General features: G+C 40.4%; 1 protein-coding gene across 1 annotated transcript; it reads right to left on the bottom strand.

The window, feature by feature from the left end:
* Positions 1 to 87: 87 nt before the first annotated feature.
* Positions 88 to 19188, bottom strand: LOC127566224 (lateral signaling target protein 2 homolog). Its single transcript, XM_052008205.1, has 5 exons — positions 18120 to 19188; positions 3673 to 3813; positions 2870 to 3610; positions 1527 to 2809; positions 88 to 1466 (listed from the first exon to the last, which is right to left on the bottom strand). The coding sequence occupies exons 1-5, from the start codon at positions 18153 to 18155 to the stop codon at positions 470 to 472; spliced, it is 3198 nt and encodes a 1065-aa protein (XP_051864165.1). The 5' UTR covers positions 18156 to 19188; the 3' UTR covers positions 88 to 469.
* Positions 19189 to 19413: the final 225 nt, after the last annotated feature.

Below are 19413 nucleotides of genomic sequence, written 5' to 3'. Positions count from 1 at the left end.
GGTTGATATACATATTTGATATGAGCTGAAAGCTTTTATACTCTTATTTTTGCTTGGTTTTTGTTTTGTAGTTTGCGAATGGTATAGTTACATGGATATAATACATAGATCGAAGCTTTATTGTACATTTTGAATAGACACTCAGTTGGTCAGTTATTAATTAAACATCGTTATGTATACGCATATAGTGTGTCTAGTTTGCCTAGGAATTATTATTATATGTAATATGCATGTTTAAATTTTAATGTGTAAAATAAAGAAAATAATTTTGACGAACGATTGCGATTCACAGTTTGCTTTTCCATCCATTTCCGCATCGAGTGGGCACTTTTCTTTTGGTCATCATTTTCATCTTCATCTTCATCGTCTTCTCCTTTATGTTGGGCGTGTACTTGAGACTCGTTGCGGATCTGGTTGTGATTATGGTTCTGGTCACGAGCTTTGCGCCTGCCAGCGCCATTGGCCAGTCCTAAGAGGCGCTGGCTGCCTGCGGCCTGTTTGTAGCCTGGCTATGAGCCGTTGTGGCATGTGCCTGCGATTGACGCACCTCACGCACATAGCATTCGCGGCAGACACGCACCGCCTTCGTCAGTCCGTACTTGGGCAACGGTGCCGAGGCATTCGAGCAGACACCGCAGAAGACGCCGCCGCAATTGCGACAGTGGTGCCGTCGCCGAAAGGCAGTGAATGGCGTTTGACAGGACATGCAACGTGGCGCCTTGCCATCGGGAATCCAGGCGGGTGGCGACAGTGTAGTCGAAGCCGCTGTGGCTGCCGATGCAGCTGTTGGCGTTGATGGGCTGCTCTGCAAGCGGCGCCGGCTGCCGTTGCGCGTGCTCACCGGCGAATTGTGCTCCGAGCTGGAACTAGTCGACGAGGCACTCGATGGTGAATTGCTGCCCACGGAATTGTTGCGTTGTCGCTGCATTTGCAGCTGCAATTGCGCCTCCTGTTGTTGCTGCTGCTGCTCTTGCTCCTGCATGCTGCTGCTGGCTGCGTCCTGATCGCCCAGACTGCGACTACGTGCCACGTGATTGCGAGTGGTCGCAGCTGATGAAGGCATTGCATTGCTGTTCGAGCTGGAGCTGCTGTCGCCGCTGCCATCGTGTACAGCGGCCAGATCAATGGTATTGTTGCGTTGCATCGTTGCCCCAGCCGAGTGACGCGACGAGGGGCCGCCGCTGTTGAACACATTGTCCAGTTCGGGATTGACTTCTTCGGCTGAATAAATGCTTTGGTTGGAGCCGGCGCTTTCTTGTATCACATCGTTTTCGGAGGCGCGAAACTCGAAGAGCTCCGATTCTTTTGTCTTTTCTGGTATGTCAATGTCCTCCTGGGCGGTGGACATGTTCATAAGGAACACACTGCGCAAAATCTGGCGCAGATCAGAGGCAAAGTTCGTCTGCAGCTGATCGGCCACGCCAGCAATGCACACAAACAGACGATGCAACAGATTCTCAGTGCTCCTGCAATGCCAATAAAAAGTATATTAAATGCGCTTTTAGTGAATTAATCGTATTACTTACTTGAACTTGAGGCGTGCTGTGGTGTTGCGCATGGCCAACGACACATCGTCGGACAGCGAGGACGCTGTGCTGGTATCAGCACTGGCCTGGCTATGATCAGTGGGCTGCTCGGTATTTGTTGCATCACAATGCTCCTGGCTGCAGCGCTTGCTACCACGGCGATTTGTGCGATGCGGATGAGCCTGATGATGGCTGTGACTGTGTGTGTGACTATGATGACTGCTGAACTGCTGATGCTCGTCGCTGTTGTGGCCTTGCTGAGCCGCCTGATGGCGATGATGGTGTCCATGACTGTGACTGTGTGTGTGATGATGGTGGTGATGATGATGATGGTGGTGACTGTGATGACTGTGCCTATGGCGATTGCTGCGCTGAGTCACTTGACCATCCGTCGTTGTCGTTGGGGTCGCTGGCGATTTGATTGTCGTTTGTTGGTTGCTGCTCGGCTCATTCTCGCTGCTGCTGCTCATCAGTCGCAGACGCTGCAGATGACGTCGAGCCGCCAGCATGGCTGCACTTGTACTGGGCTCATCCTCGCGACGCTCTTGCGCCTGCTCCTGTTGCTGGGAAGGCTGCTCCACATCGTCTGCTGCCGTGCTGCCAAACTCATCGTCTTCGCTGGCCACGAAGTTGTCCGTGAGTGGCACCTGTTGTGGCTGCAGCAAATTGCCCAGATTTGTGTTTGGTATGAGATAGCCCGATGCACAATCGGCGGCGGCAACAATCGCCTTCAGATGTGCATCGATATACTCATCTACATCACTGTCGCTATCATCATTCAAGTCCTGATCATCGCTATCCAAAATACCGCATTCCTCCTCATCCTCCACATCCGCGTGCTCATCGTCGTTGTCGTCATCATCAAGGTCATCTTCATCATCATCGTCGTCGCTCCAGTTGGCTGGCGGATTCGTGGACGTTGTTGCTGCCGAAGAGGTCGATGCAATGGAGTGTGAGGGAGTTGGCGATGGAGCTGGCGAAGCTGTGGGCGTGCTGCTGCCTGATAGCGACAAAATGGACGGAGAGCGAGCTGCATCCTGAGTGCCAGACTGTTGATGGCCACTACAGCTGCTGCTATTGTTATTGCTACTGTTATTGTTGCTATTGTTGTTGCGCTGATCCACCAGACGCTCCACAGCCTTGTGCGTATTTATTGTGCTGTTGCTGCTGTTTGTTGTTGCCGTGCTGCTGCTGCTGTTCGTGTTGTTGCTGTTATTATTGTTGTTGTTGCTGCCATTGTGCTCCGGACTGGGCGCCTCAATGCTACTTGAGCCCAGCGGCACCTGCCACAAAAAGGAAAACAATTAGAACATCGATCAATTGAAATGAATCTTGACACTTACTTTGGTGTTAATATCTTCGTTGGTGCAGAGCAGCTTTTCCAGCTGATACAACTCCTGTTTGCTCAGGTTGCGCAACAGATCTCTGATCTTGATCAGAATCGTGCGAAATGGACGAAACATCTCCGACAACTCATCGCCAGGCATATCCATGTTGAGCGGACCCTTTGCATAGATGACCAAACCAGCCACAATGGCCAATCGTGGTATAGAGAACATTAGACCCGGATCGAACGCATCGACCATATCCTGATCGAGCAGCCCCGTCTTCAGAGCACGCTGCAACGTCTCCGAGAAGAGCACTCCAATCCACTGTTGCATCTCGTATTCGTGACGTGACTTCACCTGAACCATGGCGCTCACATAGCTCAGCTCGAACTCGGCAAACAGGTGATCAAAGATCTTGAGACTCTCATATAGCTGCTCGGTGGTGGAGTCATTAAAGTCCAGGTGCAGTGTTTTACTGTTGGGCACATTGTTGCGAAGACATTGATCACGCAACAGAACGCGCACATTGCCCAGACTTTTGGTCACCGCCTGAGCGAGTGGACGCATCTCTTTGCTCTCTGATTCACGATTGAGAATCGACGAACCGGCTGCAAGACACTCGGCGCCAAACCAGAGCTGTCCGGCAAGATTTTCCTGCAGCACTTCTTCGGGAAACTTGGCTCGAAAAGCACGTGGATCACGCTCCTCGCCCAGCAGCTCCTCCATAATCAAATTGGTAATAGCCAGCACTTTGTCCTGTAAGGTAAAATGTAGTTAATAAAGGTAAGAGAGATTTAAGACAAGTGTCGTTGACTTACCTGATTCTGACGCAGTCTGCTGACCAGACGTGTGCAGCGATCGGGCTCGGCACGTCCATCAAAACTGTCGAGCTCACTAGCCACGGCGGTCAGCGAACGATCGGCGTGGTAGAAGCGTGCCAGTAGCGATTTATCATCAGCCTGAAATAGAATGGATAAGTTAAAAAGGTTACAACAGGATTCACAGGTCACGTAGTGGGTGCAATCTCTGTTGCAATTAACAATAATTGCGCTGCAAAACTCATTCGTTTGCCACACGTAATTGCGCAAAACCCTGCTGCTTCTGTTGGGTGAGTAAGCCAGAGTTTACAATGTCTGACAGCCAGTGATAATCTATGAATAATACTCATGTCACAGTCTACATTCGATATGACTGTTTCGAGTGCTCTACTCTCTAATTACAACAGACAACGGAACAATAATAATAATAAGTATAATTTAGTAGCTCAGTTGTGACACAGTTTTATGGCAATCTAATTGTTTGATTTCATCGGAAACTGGAAATATTGACATTAAATAATATAATTAACGGGTTTTTCGCTTAAGTATTTCATCACACATTTGACTTTACTTTGAATGACTTGAATTTTCCGTTGAAAAACTCAACTGCGCCATTTTCTAAGCAAGAGCAATAAATTTATTAAAATTTATTAGGGAGCATTGAACATTCCAAGTGCAATAAATATTCAAATTTATATTTGTTTTATTTTGAGCTTAATACAGCGCTGCCAACTCGTTGCAATGCGTCACTTGAACAAGATCCGAGAGCGTGAGAGAGTGGCAGGCAACCCGCCTCTCTTTCTCTCTCTTTTGGCATCTCATCATCATCATCTGTTTGGCTGCCCCTCTCGATTGCTCGTTGAAGTGGTTGAAAGATATCAAGTTAACGTCGGCAGCTGAACTTGTTTTTTGCTTTTCTTCTTCACTGTTTTTTGTTGTTTTTGTTTTATATTTTATTTAAGTTTATTTTGGCATTTGTGCTCTGTTTAAATATGAAATTAAAGTCAAGCGTCCGAGAGATGAAGGAGTTCTGACGGTGGAAGGAAGCAAAATGTACGAAATGTGTTTATTATAAAGGTAAACACGTCAAAAGCAAAAGCGTTGTCGTTGACTTCTCTCAATATCTTTCTCTCTCTCCCTCACTAAAAACTGCGCAATTCGACACAGGGGACAACTCACGATAAGAAGCGGGGCCACACGGGGTTTTCACTCTTTTTGCAATTGCAAAACTTTTGCGTTCACAAAAAATGAGTTTCAAGGGAAATTTTTGTGTGCTAGCAAACAGAAACAGAAACAGCGACTAGCGAATAGCCGGCAGCTTAATTACAGTGTTTTTTAGTGCTCAGTTAGTTTTTCGACAAAAAATACATGAATCACAATCGAGCGTGAATCGATGATACATATGAAATGAATATATTGAGGGTAGAATTTGGCCCGCAAGTCAAACACTCAATGCCGCGTCGTCGTCGTCGGTCGGCGTCGTGCTTGCCTGCTACAACATGTGGCAATTCCATTTGTTTACACAACAATTAAACGTGCAATGAGCGAAATAACCTCAGAGGCAAACAAGCACGCCAACTCACAGACATCGATACAAATACAAACACACAGTCTTGGGTCTTGGGCTCTCCCGTCCGTTGAGGCACATTCATTCTTCAGTCCGTGTCTAAGGTAAAACATTACACATACATACACACATACACAAATGTATTGCTGTGAAGGCCGTGCGTAAATAGTTCAATGACTGACGGACACGTTCTCACACCCTCTCTGTCGCTCTCTCTCATTCTCGCTCTGCTCTTTTTTTTTTGGCCAAAAGCGACGACGCAGTTGATTTCTTTATGGCCATTTAATTTGAGGCCCAGACCGTAATTGCGACACTACGTAAGACGTTTGTTAATCAACGCGTCTTGAGGTAACGACGACGAGGCGGTGGGCGGCGTAATGGATTCCAATAATCAAGCGAGTTCTCTCTGACAAATAAATATATTCTTTCCCGATTCCGACCGGTTTAACAAGCCCAACAATTCATCAGTGAAATATGTGTATTTCATTATTTTATCAAATGTGTTTAAGTCCGAAACTTTAAAACACTTTGAACAATCGTGTGCTGAGCAAACAAGAAGGTTCATTAAATATGTTCCAAATTGATAATGAATTCCGAGTTTGTTTATTCTAATACTAAATTAAAGCATACGAATCTATATTGAATGTTTGCAAAGTACACATCTACATCTGTTTAAGGTGTCATCGACCGACCTTCGAGAAACGCAATAAAACAAAAAACAAAAACACCAAAGTCGCATAATTAATGATACTTAAGTTACATTAAATTTAATGCACATTCGGGAGAGCCACAAATCTCGGTTGTAATTAAACAAAAGAGCCGAAAGTGACGCGTTAATGGCGAATTAAAAATTCCAAGTTCGTTTCGGGCAACAAACGAACATATTGTTAGTAACCAGGGAATGCACACAAGCCGGATAAGGTGATGTCAAGGATACATCAAGTACAACGCCCAGCGAGTCTAATGTATACGAAATAAATACGAAAAGCATTTTCCAAGTGTATTTCAACGCTCGGGGTCTGTTGTAATTTTCTACAAAGTTTCGTCTTGTTAAGTTTTTGATCAATTTTTAATGTGGCACGCATGAAATTACGCCGTTTCATTTATTAATTGCCCCAAAAGCGTGTATACACAAGATACTGAGACTGTAAGACTGTAAAAGTAGTAATTTTGGCTGGCAAGAAATATGAAATATGATAAGTAATGGCGGCAAAAATGACTTCAGAAAGAGAAAGAGAGGGGGAGAGAGAGAGAGGGAGACTGAGAGTGCTGTTACGTTTATGCAATTACCCCACTGATGATTATGGTTCATTTTGTACGAAAATTCCCAACAATTTCACGAAAACGCTCAAGTTAAAAGTTTCGTATTCGGTTACATTTTGTAATGTGTTTCTCACTCTCGCTCTCTCAATCGAAAGCAAACACGAGGCAGTATCATGATAATGTTCAAATTAAATAAGCATCAAATCGATCAAATCAAGAAAACATTTTAAGTAGAATTGCGACTGCTTGTGCATTGATTTCATATTGGAATTTATTGAAATAATATCGCGTGTGCGTGTGTTTGTGTGTGGGTCCCGCATTTGAGGAATAATTATATAGCACTTAGCATATGCATGTCTGAAATAATATGTGCATATCAAGTGTATATTGAGCTATTTCAAAGGCATTAAACAATAACATGTTAGATGCGGGTAAGCAAAAACAACGAATTGATAACGTACACCAGGGCGTATACATATCAAAGCCAAAGCTGACTGACAGGTGGCGCTGTGGGTTAAAATTACACACAGAAAGCGAGCGAATAAAAAAAAAACCGAAGAGAATTTTGAATGCCAAAACGTAAGTCAATAATTTGCAGGCGCAGGCGTTTAAGGACACACACACGATGTCTGACGTCAGACAAAAGGCTGAACGAAATGACCTCGTTGAGGGGCGTAAGAGAGAGAGAGAGAGACAGGAGGAGAAAGAAGGTTGGCAATAGGAGCAACAGGCGAAATGGCAAACGCAAATCCTTGAGTCGCCCGGGACGAGGACGAGTCCAACTGTTTGTCCTCGACGTTGACATCACACAAAAAACCAGCTGCACATCGAGTACTTCGATATATAGTCGGGCAAACATATGCAGTATATATGACGAAAAAAGAAAACACTCATTACACTGTCATGCAATGTCGCCAGAGTGACTGTTGGAGCTGCACAGCTAGAGAGCTGCCTGCCTGCTTGTCTCTGCTGTCTGCTACTGAAATGCGACAAGACAAACCATTATCATCGTCGTCTCTGGTCTGTCTATCTATGAACGCACTTGACATTGAATATGCGACATGAGGTCGCAGCTTTTCTGGCACTCAATCAGTCCATTCAATTGAGAAAGAAATGTTAGCAATTGAAAGCCTTGATTACACACAACAACCGCAATATGAATGTGAATATAATTGCAATGGCGATTCCGATTGCGAATACGATTCAGAATGAGGTGGCGTCGTCGTCGCCGTCGTCGACGCAATGTTAACCCCACAGCTTGACCTTCTTTTCTCCAGAATATATGTACACACATCATGATATATATATATTTAGTAACATGTGTATATTGGAACGATTGTATAACATTGTTAACCACAACAACGTCGTCGCATTCTTCTTCTTGTACTCCACTGACGGCACCTGGCGAAACTTTTCGGTTAATTGGCAATTTGCACGGTTTTACAGTATATTATATATACATTATATTTCAACGAAATATACTGTAGTCTGTGTGGGGTCGTTGGGGGTTTCGACATTTTAATGCTCCTATTGAGATATCAATTGAGTTTAATTGCTGGACAATTTGTCGCTAGAGAAGTGTCAAATTTAATAGGCTAACAAACGGTGAGAAAATAATCACAACTCATCAGCTGCTCTCTAGTCAGCTTGCTGCTTGCCCTAAAGTTCAAGATAATTGCGACCACTTATCAGTTATATGTATACATAGAAATATAATTCACATGCACATGCACAATGTGTATATCTCTTTATATATACATATATATATAATAGTTGTAGTCAATCGAACAAAAGCAAACAGTTTCAGATTTAGTCAACTGAGCTCACGTGAAATCACCACACGACACTTTGGCTAACAGAAAATCTACTACAATAATTATCTGGTTTTGCCCCTTTCATTCCGTCGTTACTTTTATTTTGCCATAAAAGTTGTAAAAGAAAACCACACAGGAAACAAACCAAATGAGTCGCAAACGCGACTAAACAAAGGTGACTCAGAAATCAGCGCAATCATTAATTGACTTTGAAAGATTAAAATAAACTCTGATAAAAGTAATTCACGTAAAACTTACGATGAATTCAATGCTCTACTTTAAGAACAAATTGTTCACATTTCTACAGAAATTCAACATTATATACATACAACATATATATATTTTATCGTTGCGCTTGCTTATTGCATTTATCGAAAGCTCTGCAGGAATTAAATTGGCTTTAAATGTCACGCAAAGTAAACAGGCAAAAATTCAATTTACACACAAAACTCGTATAATCGAATAATTATTTTCACTTTCGATAAGCTGGCAATATATGCACGCAATTGAATTGTCCGAACAAAAAAAAAAAAAAAAGATACATTGTGAAATTGTCGCCATTGGCAATGGTGTCGATAATTGGGGAACTGCCTCAAATAAGGGGAATGAATGCATCGACTTTAATGAGCCAAGCAAAAGTGAGTCATGGTCAAATAATTTATATTTATATTCATGTGTATAAACAAAACATCTTTCTATATATTCGATTGAAAGTAAACCATGAGAAAGAGAGATTAACAATGCGATGCGATGCGATCCGATGATCCCCCCTCTCCCCACGTTGCTGTTGCCTAGCAAGAATCTCTCGAGATACAGTTCAATTCTTGATTGCAATAACAAAGGCAATGTGGAGTAAATGTAGCTGAGAAACACAAACATTTAGCTCGAGAAATCCGTGCGGATGATTCAAAGCTCACAACAACGAGACTTTGTGCACATCATCAAAGTATTCAAAATAAAAAATCTGCGTTTATTTTTTAATTTTTACTTCCGGGTAATTCAGCACGCTTTGTGTGTGTATAGCGAGTGCATTCAACTCCCTAAATTGCAAAAAAAAAAGAAAATTAAAATGGAAATAATTATACAAAAATTTCCTTATTATTCGGAAAGCATAAATTACTTGTTCCGGTCATGCGTAAAAAGGGAAGTCAATTCTTACGGATGTGCAATGTATATATTTCACACTTTTTTTTTAGGTTCTTTAAAAGTTGTTTGGTCACCGCCCAAACGTTTATCAGCGGACAAAAGTGGCAAAAATTAAACGCTTTTATTATGTCATAATTTATTCAATTTGTTAACAAATAATACGTAAAATTTGCATACATTTCCAAACATCGGGAAAGAGAGACAGAGATTGGATTGAGAGAGAAAAGTAAACAAACTTATACGGAAGACAAATAAACTAACCAATAAATTGGTTAATAATAGGCAGCATGTTGATGATGGCCCCTTAGCTCGAAGAGCACAGACCGGCGATAACAGCTGAGTTGACCCGATTACATATTCATGAGTCCACTCATGCGACATTCGTCTGTATCGCTTGGCGATTCAAAACGAGGCAACGTAACCCTTTCCTCATTCTTATATCATCTGTTTATTTCTTAAAGGGGAATTACGCATGCCAATCGAAACAGTTTGTAACAGTAATAAACAATGATTAAAGAACCATAAATGCTGCAATGATTATTCATTGGAATTCTATTTTAAATCTCTATGGATATGCACTGCAATTAAAGATTATCAATTGTCAATCATTCCAAAGATTAAATGTTAATTCAATGACTTTTCTTTGGAATTCTTTTTAAGATCATTTATAATTGATAGTCGCCTCCATAGATATTGAGATTAAATCGAGAATAAATTATCAATTGTCGATTCTTGCATACCAAGAAGCTCACGTAATGAAATGCTGTCTACATTTGAAACTGAAGAGCATCTTTAAAGTAATAGTTTTATAAATTTCTCGTGGAATAACCCAATTTTCGAAGTGACACTTTAAACCCATCGAAGTCACGAGATAATTTTGCAATCCTGTGTCAATACTAAAGAAGACCAAAGATAAACCATCATCGTCGCCTACGGATTTACCATAAAGAAGCACTTCATTATTATTTTATTTTTTTTTTTTGTGGTCGATGGGCGCCACTGGTGTTGCCCATTGATGACAAAGATGATAAACCGCAATCGCTTTCACTTTTTGTTATACCCTGTGTCCATTTAATGACTGCAATATTGGGCATAGTCAACTTGTATTAAAATATCAACTTTTTACTAATGAGGTTATAATCGAATTATGTTTTTGTAAATACTTTTTCCTAAATAAAATCTTATATTATTTGACCCTTAAATTAATTTGTTTAAGTATAGCCTGTACTCTGTTTTTTTATTTCACTAGTTGTTATAATAAAATTATATAATGAAATGATTCATTTATAGATTAATGATCTACCTAGAATCATGCGTAATTTTCTTTTTATTCTGAAAATGTCATTGGAATCACAGTTAGTTATAATTATCTTCTACTTATAATGATCATGACTTGTTTGTAACAATTATCTAAGGGCAATTTGCACTCTGCGGTATCTGCTTGTCGAGCACGCTCGCTTTCCATTTTCATGTTTACCTCCCTCTCACGTACGCTGCGTGGAGGTTAAAGTGCGAGATACGCGGCTCAACCGGGTGTTTTATTTTATATATATTTTTTTTTGTATTTTTTAATCGTTCGTTCGATACGCGTTGTCCGCACTCGGAAGTGACGCGGCGCTAATTGAATAACCATCCAGTCTCACTTGGCCAACTTGGGTGCTGAGCTGCTGCTGATGATGCAGCGAGGGGGGAGTGGAGTAGACAACAACATTGATATTGTGGGGGTGTAACCGAAAGCCAAGTTTTAAGTTTTGTGCACAACACGCGCTGTGTAGTTTCAGCTGATACGCAAGCAAAGCAAAAGCTGTGCTGAGCTGAGTTGTGGCTGTGTTGCTCGACGACGAGTCTCATTGATATGCCGGTCAGTGCGCGTGGTCTTATGCAATAAGCTGACGCTACGAGCCGAGCTCTTGATAAGCAGCGACAACGAGAAAGACGACGCGCTCTGTAGGGCACTCTCTCACTTAGCCTAGCGATGGCAAAGCGGGATTAGGTAATATGAGTTGGAGGAGCTCAAATGTGCAAGGCACTAAATCCACCACAAATCCAACAATTCACAATCTCGTGAAGCCGTGTGTAGATTCGAAAGCAAACGGATTGGCTGCTGGCCAGTGCATTGCACTGCTCGCAATGCAGACGACGATGCGACGAGATCGATGTGAATGGGAAAATTTCACCGCTTTTACTTTTCCCCAATGCATGCGGTGGCGGCGGCGGCTTCGTTGTTTAGATGTGCACACATACATTTCTATATGTAATGCTCATTTTTTTGGGTTGTGTAAAATGTTGCTGTCAGCACGTCGAGAGTAAAAAGCGAGTAAGCGTAATAATTGACATATTGGCGCAGACAACTGGCCCCGCCACCTGCAAATGACCTGTCGTCTCTGTCTGTCTGGGTGGATTTACGGTGAATGATTGGAATTGTGATTGCGACAACATTTTCCTATTGCATTGTGTATGTGTGTTCCTAATCAGTCACTAACTACGTACGCTCTTCAACACTGGAAATCGGACAGCTGTCTGCGGTCTGAGTGGAGCACATTTGCGATAACAACGATAAGCCGTATGTGTGTGTGTGTTTGTACTGCATTTACTTCAAAAAGTAAATAATACGCTTATAAAAGTTACACATTTTGTTTGTGTGCTTGCTTAATGCGAAGAAAACGTTTTTCATTTCGTCAATCTGAGTTGCTTCAATTCACGATAAAGTCATGCGCAGCCAACTTAACAAACACACGACATAATTTCGGGTTGCCAGATTGTTCAATTTATGTGTTGCGACTAGCGAAAACTGTAAATTTATAGTTGCTTTTATAATATACATAGTTAGATGCTGCTTTTGATCACCTTATAAAAATTATTATTTTACCACAATTTACAGCGAAAAGTTACCACACGACTTTCGAGGCAGTCGCAACGTGCATTATCGCATAATATATAAGATTTTTATGTACAATATGGCCACAAATCACAAATCGCAGCGAAAAGCCGCAGTCAATTAGCAGTCAAGGCTACGACTTTCCAGTTTGTGTTTTCAGTTTTCACTACCCAATCGTCGTCGGTCGTTTAGACGTTAATCGTCACTCGTGCAACTCGTAAATAGACCCGAAAAGGTAATTTCATGTATAGTACTCCTTATAAAACATTCACACTCTGTTAATTTAAGTATACACAACTGAACTGAAATGAAAATGAGGGGAAAAATACATACGTTCGTTCAAGTTAGCTAGTTTAATATTTCTCCCATTCCCTTTCCCATTTACATTCCCATTCCAACTATCAATTCTCAGTCCTCTCTCAAGTGTATTGTTATCAGTTGTTTTTCCTGCATGGGCTTTATGCGTCACAAAGGGCGCATTAAGAGCACATTTACAGCATTACAAACAAGTGAATGGATTATTAACAAATTGAGTATTAATTTCCATACTCGCCGCTGTGGAATATTTTGCTTTGCATTCAGAGTGTGCTCAAGAGACAGCGAACAACACAGACAGCAGAAGAAACAACAATTTAATTAGTGCAAAAAGAAATCTACTCAATGATAATGGCACGTGCAATCAATTTAGAGATTTACTCTGATTAATATCCAAGTGCAATCACATGATGATGTTGCCTGATGATGTCTTCCTTTGCCGTATGGATGGCGTAATACTTTGAGACAACATTCTCTGGCCTTTGCTAGAACAACAAAAATGAGGCCAATATTACGACTACAGAGCAAAAGTTGTTCACAGAGAGAGAGACGCGACGTCGTCGGCACATGTCAATATGGCCCAAATTTTATGAGCCAACACAGAAAACAGGTTGTTGTTGTCGCTGTTAATGCTGCTGTTGCTGTCGTCGTTGATGGCTGCCCAACTTGGCTGCCGTTCGTAGGCACGCGCAACAAGCCGCGTCCGCCATTCACTTGACGACACCAATTACATAGACACACACACTCACACAACCAATGCTAAGCATACACACACTCTCGCACTCATACAACACGTTGCAGTGGCGCTGCTACGTTTAACGGGGCGTATGCGCCTCGAACTCATTCATAAAGACTATTTGTAGTCGCTTATTATACGGCGTACACTCGAAGAATTGCAAGTGCAATTGCAACTAAAAAGTATTACAGGGTTGCAATATTTAATTTACCCCATCAAAACTAATTTGTTAAGCATTCAAAAATAATACTCAACTATTTTTACTATAATTGTATATAATCAGAGTGTTTTTTTTTCTGTTTTTGGACAGTGTATGTAACTGAAGTAGCCATGGCATTACAATTACCAATATTAAGTAGACAATTAGCAACTGTACTTTGCCACTGGCTGCTGGTATTTTATTTCATTTTGTACTTATCTTATTTACTTCCTCAACGGCACAAATACGGCGGTTGTAATACATATAAAGAGAGTACTACATAATTTTCTCGCTTTGTGCTTCATTTTTTTTTCTGTTTTTGGGGTTAAGAAAGCGTTACGAAATGATTTTTCAAAAAAAAAAAAAAGAAGGCAGTCGCTCAGCTGTGGGCACTTTTAGAGTGTCATGCAGACCAAAAGTTGGACCCACAATGGCCCCAACAAAACCGGCAGTCGACAGTCAGTGGCACTTTGTGCTCTAAGGTTGCAAAACCTTTCTTATACACTGTCTGGCGTTTTTTTTTCTGCGTTACAGCTTTCTTTGGGCCACATTGATGTCAAAAAATATGACTGTTAAATGTTTTTGTAGTTTGTTTTTTTTTGTAATTGTTGAAAATGCGCTTTTTTGCCATTTAGCCTACTCATGATGTTTCACAAAACACAACGAAATAAACCATAATCGAGACGGCAGCCAAGAGTTTAGTGTGTTAATGGACAATTTGTGCTGATGGGGCGAACTTAAGTGCTTTACCCTTGCAACACACTTCGCTGCGTATAATGAATATGGGGAAATGCAATTGCAGATATCAATTATAGAAATATGCTATATACTATGAATATAGTAAATTGAACTGCGCTTCTCTAGTGACAATTTGATACTGAAAACTGAAATGCAAATTGAAATTTGATTCAATCCCAGCTAACGTCAACAAATAGCGCTGCTATAAAACTGAAAACCGCAACAACTAGAGCCAAAGATTTCACTTTTAATGACTCGCTTTTGTTTCTGCTGACTTGCAATATAAAGTACGAGACCGATTCAATGCCATCTTCAAATGAGTTGATGACGCACATTTGTTAAAGAAGCTCAACAGTACTGAGACCATTCCAAAAATAAATATCTATATATACATATGTACGTAAAAGTGCCTTTGTGTGCTTGAGCAAAATTGCTAATTGAGCTTTATTAAACATTCGCAATTTTATTATTTTATGAAGTGCGCAAACAGGTAGCAGAAAATATAATACTTATTTACGGAAACTGAGGGTAACACTCCCACCAAAGCTACATATAAATGAGCAATTAAAACACACGTGTGTTTATTGAACACATAATCATTTGCATACGTATTTGTAAGTACTTTTGTGTGTGTGTATGTGTGTGTGAATTCATTAAATACAAGCAGTATTTATTGTTCGGATAAACTAATTTAAATGCATTTGTTTATCGATAAACAAGCTACACTTTGAATCTGCATTAAATATTCCACACAAGACTTGCATTTTGTATTTTTATTTCTTTTTTCAACTTCTTTCGATCGTCTGCATTTGATAATCAATTACAACACCAAAGCCTCGTCTTTTTTGTTTAACGTTTTTTTTTTAATTTTTTTTTTTTTTTTTTTTTTGGGTTACATGCCATTTTGTTGCCATTGTTTTAAGTTTTGCTTTTTTACTGGTTTCATTTGCCGTTTCGTTTTTATGCAAATTGGCCAAGTTTCGCTTGCATGTTCATGAATGAATTTAACAGAGTTTTTCGGGTTGTCTTCACCATTTAAATGGACCGCGAAAATGTCACTTGTATTCGCATAAAATCCTTTATTCTATGACGAAACTTGTACAATCTGGCAACGCTGACAAAAAGAATTCAATTGCATCGCCACACTTGCCTTAATTTATGGTACATTGCAATAAAAGCAAAACAAAAGAAAGTTGCCACACAACAACAACAATAAATACAACAACATCAGCAGCAACCGCAACAATGACGACAACAAACAAAGATCCAGGAAGCAAGCGACGGAATATAAAACACACATGTGTGTGAAGTCAATGAAAATGGCTGGTTAACAAGGAGAAGAAGACGAAGAAGCAGAAGATGAATATGAAGAAAGGGAAAGAAGAAGAGTCAGACATTGTGTACAATAAGTGAGCTCAGCTTTGATGCATTTTCTATTTCATTCGAGCGGCGCTTTTCATTCACTTGCTGCCTCCTCTTCATTTTCTGTTCGCTGTTCGCGTGCTTGAGCCCAAGAAATTGAGGAAAGCGTACCGTTATTTATGTATGTTGGATAAACCGGGCCAAGGGGAGGGAAAGGAGGAAAGCAAAGAAGTGTGTTAATGAACAACAACACACAATGGCAAAGTCTAAAAAGCAAAAGAAATTGCACAAAGCCAACCGGAAAGTGAAGCAATGAATAGTTGCTTGATTTTATTTTATTTCGCTGTGCAAAAACAAAAAAAAGCGAATTTAAAGATACCCACAGACATTGTTAATTTAAATGAATTTATTGCGGTGCAATGCAGCATATTTTCAATTAAAATCAAATTGCACTATAAAAAATAAAGACTACGATCAAAATTGGGTAAGCTAAAGCAATATAATAAATGGGAAGTGGGAAGTTGTAGTATGAAAATCGATAGAGATATGCTTCGATGCCCCATAGTTGGGAATTAATGTGTTGTAAAGCCTCAATTAAATCGTGTTGGGTAATGCCACAAACTGAGACGATCGAATTGGTTAGCAAAGTTTTTTGTTGTTTTGTAACACTTAACACTGTACCTGACACTGCGCATTTTACACGATTTCCAATAAATTTCAAACAATGTATCGCAATCTTATCTAATGCTTCTACAAGTGTGTATGGGTATTCATGAATACTCATGAGTATAGCAGATGTTTTGAGTACCTCTCATTGAAATCTTAAGCAGTTTGAATGTTTGCTTTATTTCAATTTCAAACTGAAGAAACTCGAGTCTTGGGGTTCGACACTGACCTCCAGTTGACGAGGTCATATGCAAGCACCTCTAATGGATATTTGCGTATAAATATAAATTGTTTCTAATTTCATTTCGCTGTACTCTCTCACACAGTTTGTTCACTCTGTGAAATGAGCAACGGGCAATCAAAACGTCAAACAGATTGACGGATTGACATGAGATCGCATCGACATCCACAACAAAAAAAAAACGTGCCGAGTGAGACAGAGAGCGAAATGCGCGCTGTGCAACACTTAAATTGACTTTGTGGGGGGAAGAACAAAAAAGTATTTTTGGAACTGCCCCAAAATGAGCAAGAATTTCATAGCACATACATATATACAGCAATATCTATATATATTTATCATTTAGCGGGACACTTTCCAGTTCCAGGCAACTTTTAACGTCATTTGGACTTGTTTCTTATTTCTGCGTCTGCCAAATATACAAATTCGTTGAAATGTACTCTATTGGTATATTTTATTTTGAGAGTGAATGATGTTGCTGGCTAAAAATACCAAACGTTTAATTTCGATAGACTTACATCTGTGTGAGTTTGTGTGAATGCAATCGATATATAATTTATCTAGATTAGTGGGGAAAGTACTGTCAATTTGCAAGGGAAATTAATGGGAAATTTCAAGTAATTTAGATTTTATTGCAAATGCAAAAAAAAAAATTCCCAGTTATCATTTTCAAAGTCGTAGTAGCCAATTACAAAAACATACAAGCACACACATACGCCTACATAAGCTTATTAAAATCAAGAACAGATTCAAAATTACAATACAGTAATTTACAACACGAACACACGCTGTGGCGCCGCCGCCTGCAGCTGTTGTTTTTGTTGTGGTTGCCTGTTTTTTATTTCATCAAGTGTTGTCTTTCGCATATGTTTCCAATTTGAATTGAGCCGAGAAACGACGACGACGTTGAACGTATGCAATTTCCACAAAATGTTAATGCAACTTCATTGTGCTGTTGTTTGCCAAGTTCTGCCAACGTCAGCGAATTAATCATGCAAGCCTCGGTCCCACAACAACAATAATAATAATAACTACTACGACTTCAGCGAGTGAGGAAAATAAAAATGCGGTTAAAACGCAGCTGGCCATGTACGACTGACAGAGATGGCAATAATGATATCTATCAAAGTAGGAGCGAGAGGGAGAGAGGCGGGGGCAGCAGCAGCAGCATTAAAATGAGCACTTATAGCCAGGGCCACAACAACAGCAGCAGCAGCGATGACGTCACAACTGAACTAGTCGCTGCTTTTGTTGTTGTTGTCGTTTCTCTCTCTCTCAGACTCTCAGCCTGACACCATTTGCGCTGTTGCTCTTAATTAATTACAGGTCTCTTCTTCTTTGTGTTTTGTTTCCTTTTGTTTTGTATTTTTCGATGATAAGCAGAAGAAACTAATACCAATGCCATAAACAACAATAGTCCAACTATTATCACTCAATTGCATATGTGTGTGTGCTGCACTCACACTAACAAAGCATATGATAATTGGGTTATCGATGTATGCGGTTGAATTGATTGTATACGCACCTTAGGCTTGTTGAGCCACTTGCGAAATGTTTCCATGATCTAATCGTTTTGCAGCAGCCGTTATAAAGTTAACGTCAGCTTTACAGCTGATGACACGCCAGCTTTGGCGTTCTCCTTCTCCACCTCCTTGCACCAATTCTCCAGTGATGTTGTTGCTGCTGTTGTCGATTAATCTCGTCGGCAGGCGGTTGTCAAATGACAAGTTGGCGCCGATTTGCTCCAATAGATGGCGTCGTTGTCGTTCTCGTCGTCCTTGCCCAACAACAATGCGCGCGATACAAACGCAAACGCAGACACAACAACAACAATAACATAAACGAAATGGCGCGTATGACGATAAATACCAAGCAAAACAAAAGAAATACGCAACTAACAGCAGAGCACAATAACAAAAACAAGAACAACTACGTGTTTTTGTTTATGTGTGTTTGTGCGTACGGTGTACGCGTGTGTGCTTGTGTGCACAACGTTCTGTTTTTGCTGCTTGGCCACACTAAGTTCAATACATGCACATTTGCATGTATGCGTATGTATATATTGTGTATGTGTGCGTATTTGTGTCCGACTTTGACTCTGCGCTACTGTTGCATTCGCTCGTGTATTTTTGTTACTGGATTTCACTTTTTGGGCATTTTTTGAATGCACTTTACCGAATTTTACACTTTTGTATAATTTCAGATTGCTTCGTCTAATGCTATTTATTCATCTTTTTTGTGTAATATTTAAAGTGCTAATTTTTTTTTGTTTAATGCCTTTTGCACTTTGCTTCGCTTTGACTTTGCTTCGTTTTATTCATTCGTATTCGTTTTGCCTTCAACACACACACGCGTGACTTTTGCGTACTCTTTCACCACTGAAATATCACTTGAACTGCATTTCTCAAGAGGGAAATTGCGTCGATTTGTTAAAATTCTTAAAATATGTTAAAACTGCATCGGAACACAAAGCGGAAAATTGGCTTTTCATGGGCGAAAAAAACCATTACACTCGCGCAACACTTCTTATCCGCCCTACCGTCGTCTACACAAGCGAAGCGTGTACGTCGCGTTCAAAGATTTTTTTTCGACTAGCAGCTGTTAACTTTTTGTCGCCTTTAACAGAATAACGAACGATTGTGAATTCGTTGGTGCTTGCAATCGATGTATTATTTTTATCGATAGTTGTTCGTTGAAATTAGCAAAACTTTAGGAAAATATTTAAACTTTGCGATGAAATTATCAAAAATTACTTACTACTTAACGAATTCAGTTCAAGTGCCTAATTTAATTTTTGTAGCAACACCATTAATTTTAAT

Source organism: Drosophila albomicans, chromosome 2R, assembly GCF_009650485.2.
Source record: "Drosophila albomicans strain 15112-1751.03 chromosome 2R, ASM965048v2, whole genome shotgun sequence".
In the NCBI taxonomy this organism is placed as follows: domain Eukaryota; kingdom Metazoa; phylum Arthropoda; class Insecta; order Diptera; family Drosophilidae; genus Drosophila; species Drosophila albomicans.
Note: the sequence above shows the minus strand (reverse complement) of the source record. Positions and strands in the feature narration are given on the sequence as shown.

Coding starts and splice junctions, on each gene's coding strand:
- LOC127566224 (XM_052008205.1), bottom strand. CDS start 18,155: ATGGAAACATTTCGCAAGTGGCTCAACAAGCCTAAG. Junction 2,810..2,869: donor ACGAAGATATTAACACCAAA/GTAAGTGTCAAG, acceptor TTTTTGTGGCAG/GTGCCGCTGGGCTCAAGTAG. Junction 1,467..1,526: donor ACAGCACGCCTCAAGTTCAA/GTAAGTAATACG, acceptor TTGGCATTGCAG/GAGCACTGAGAATCTGTTGC.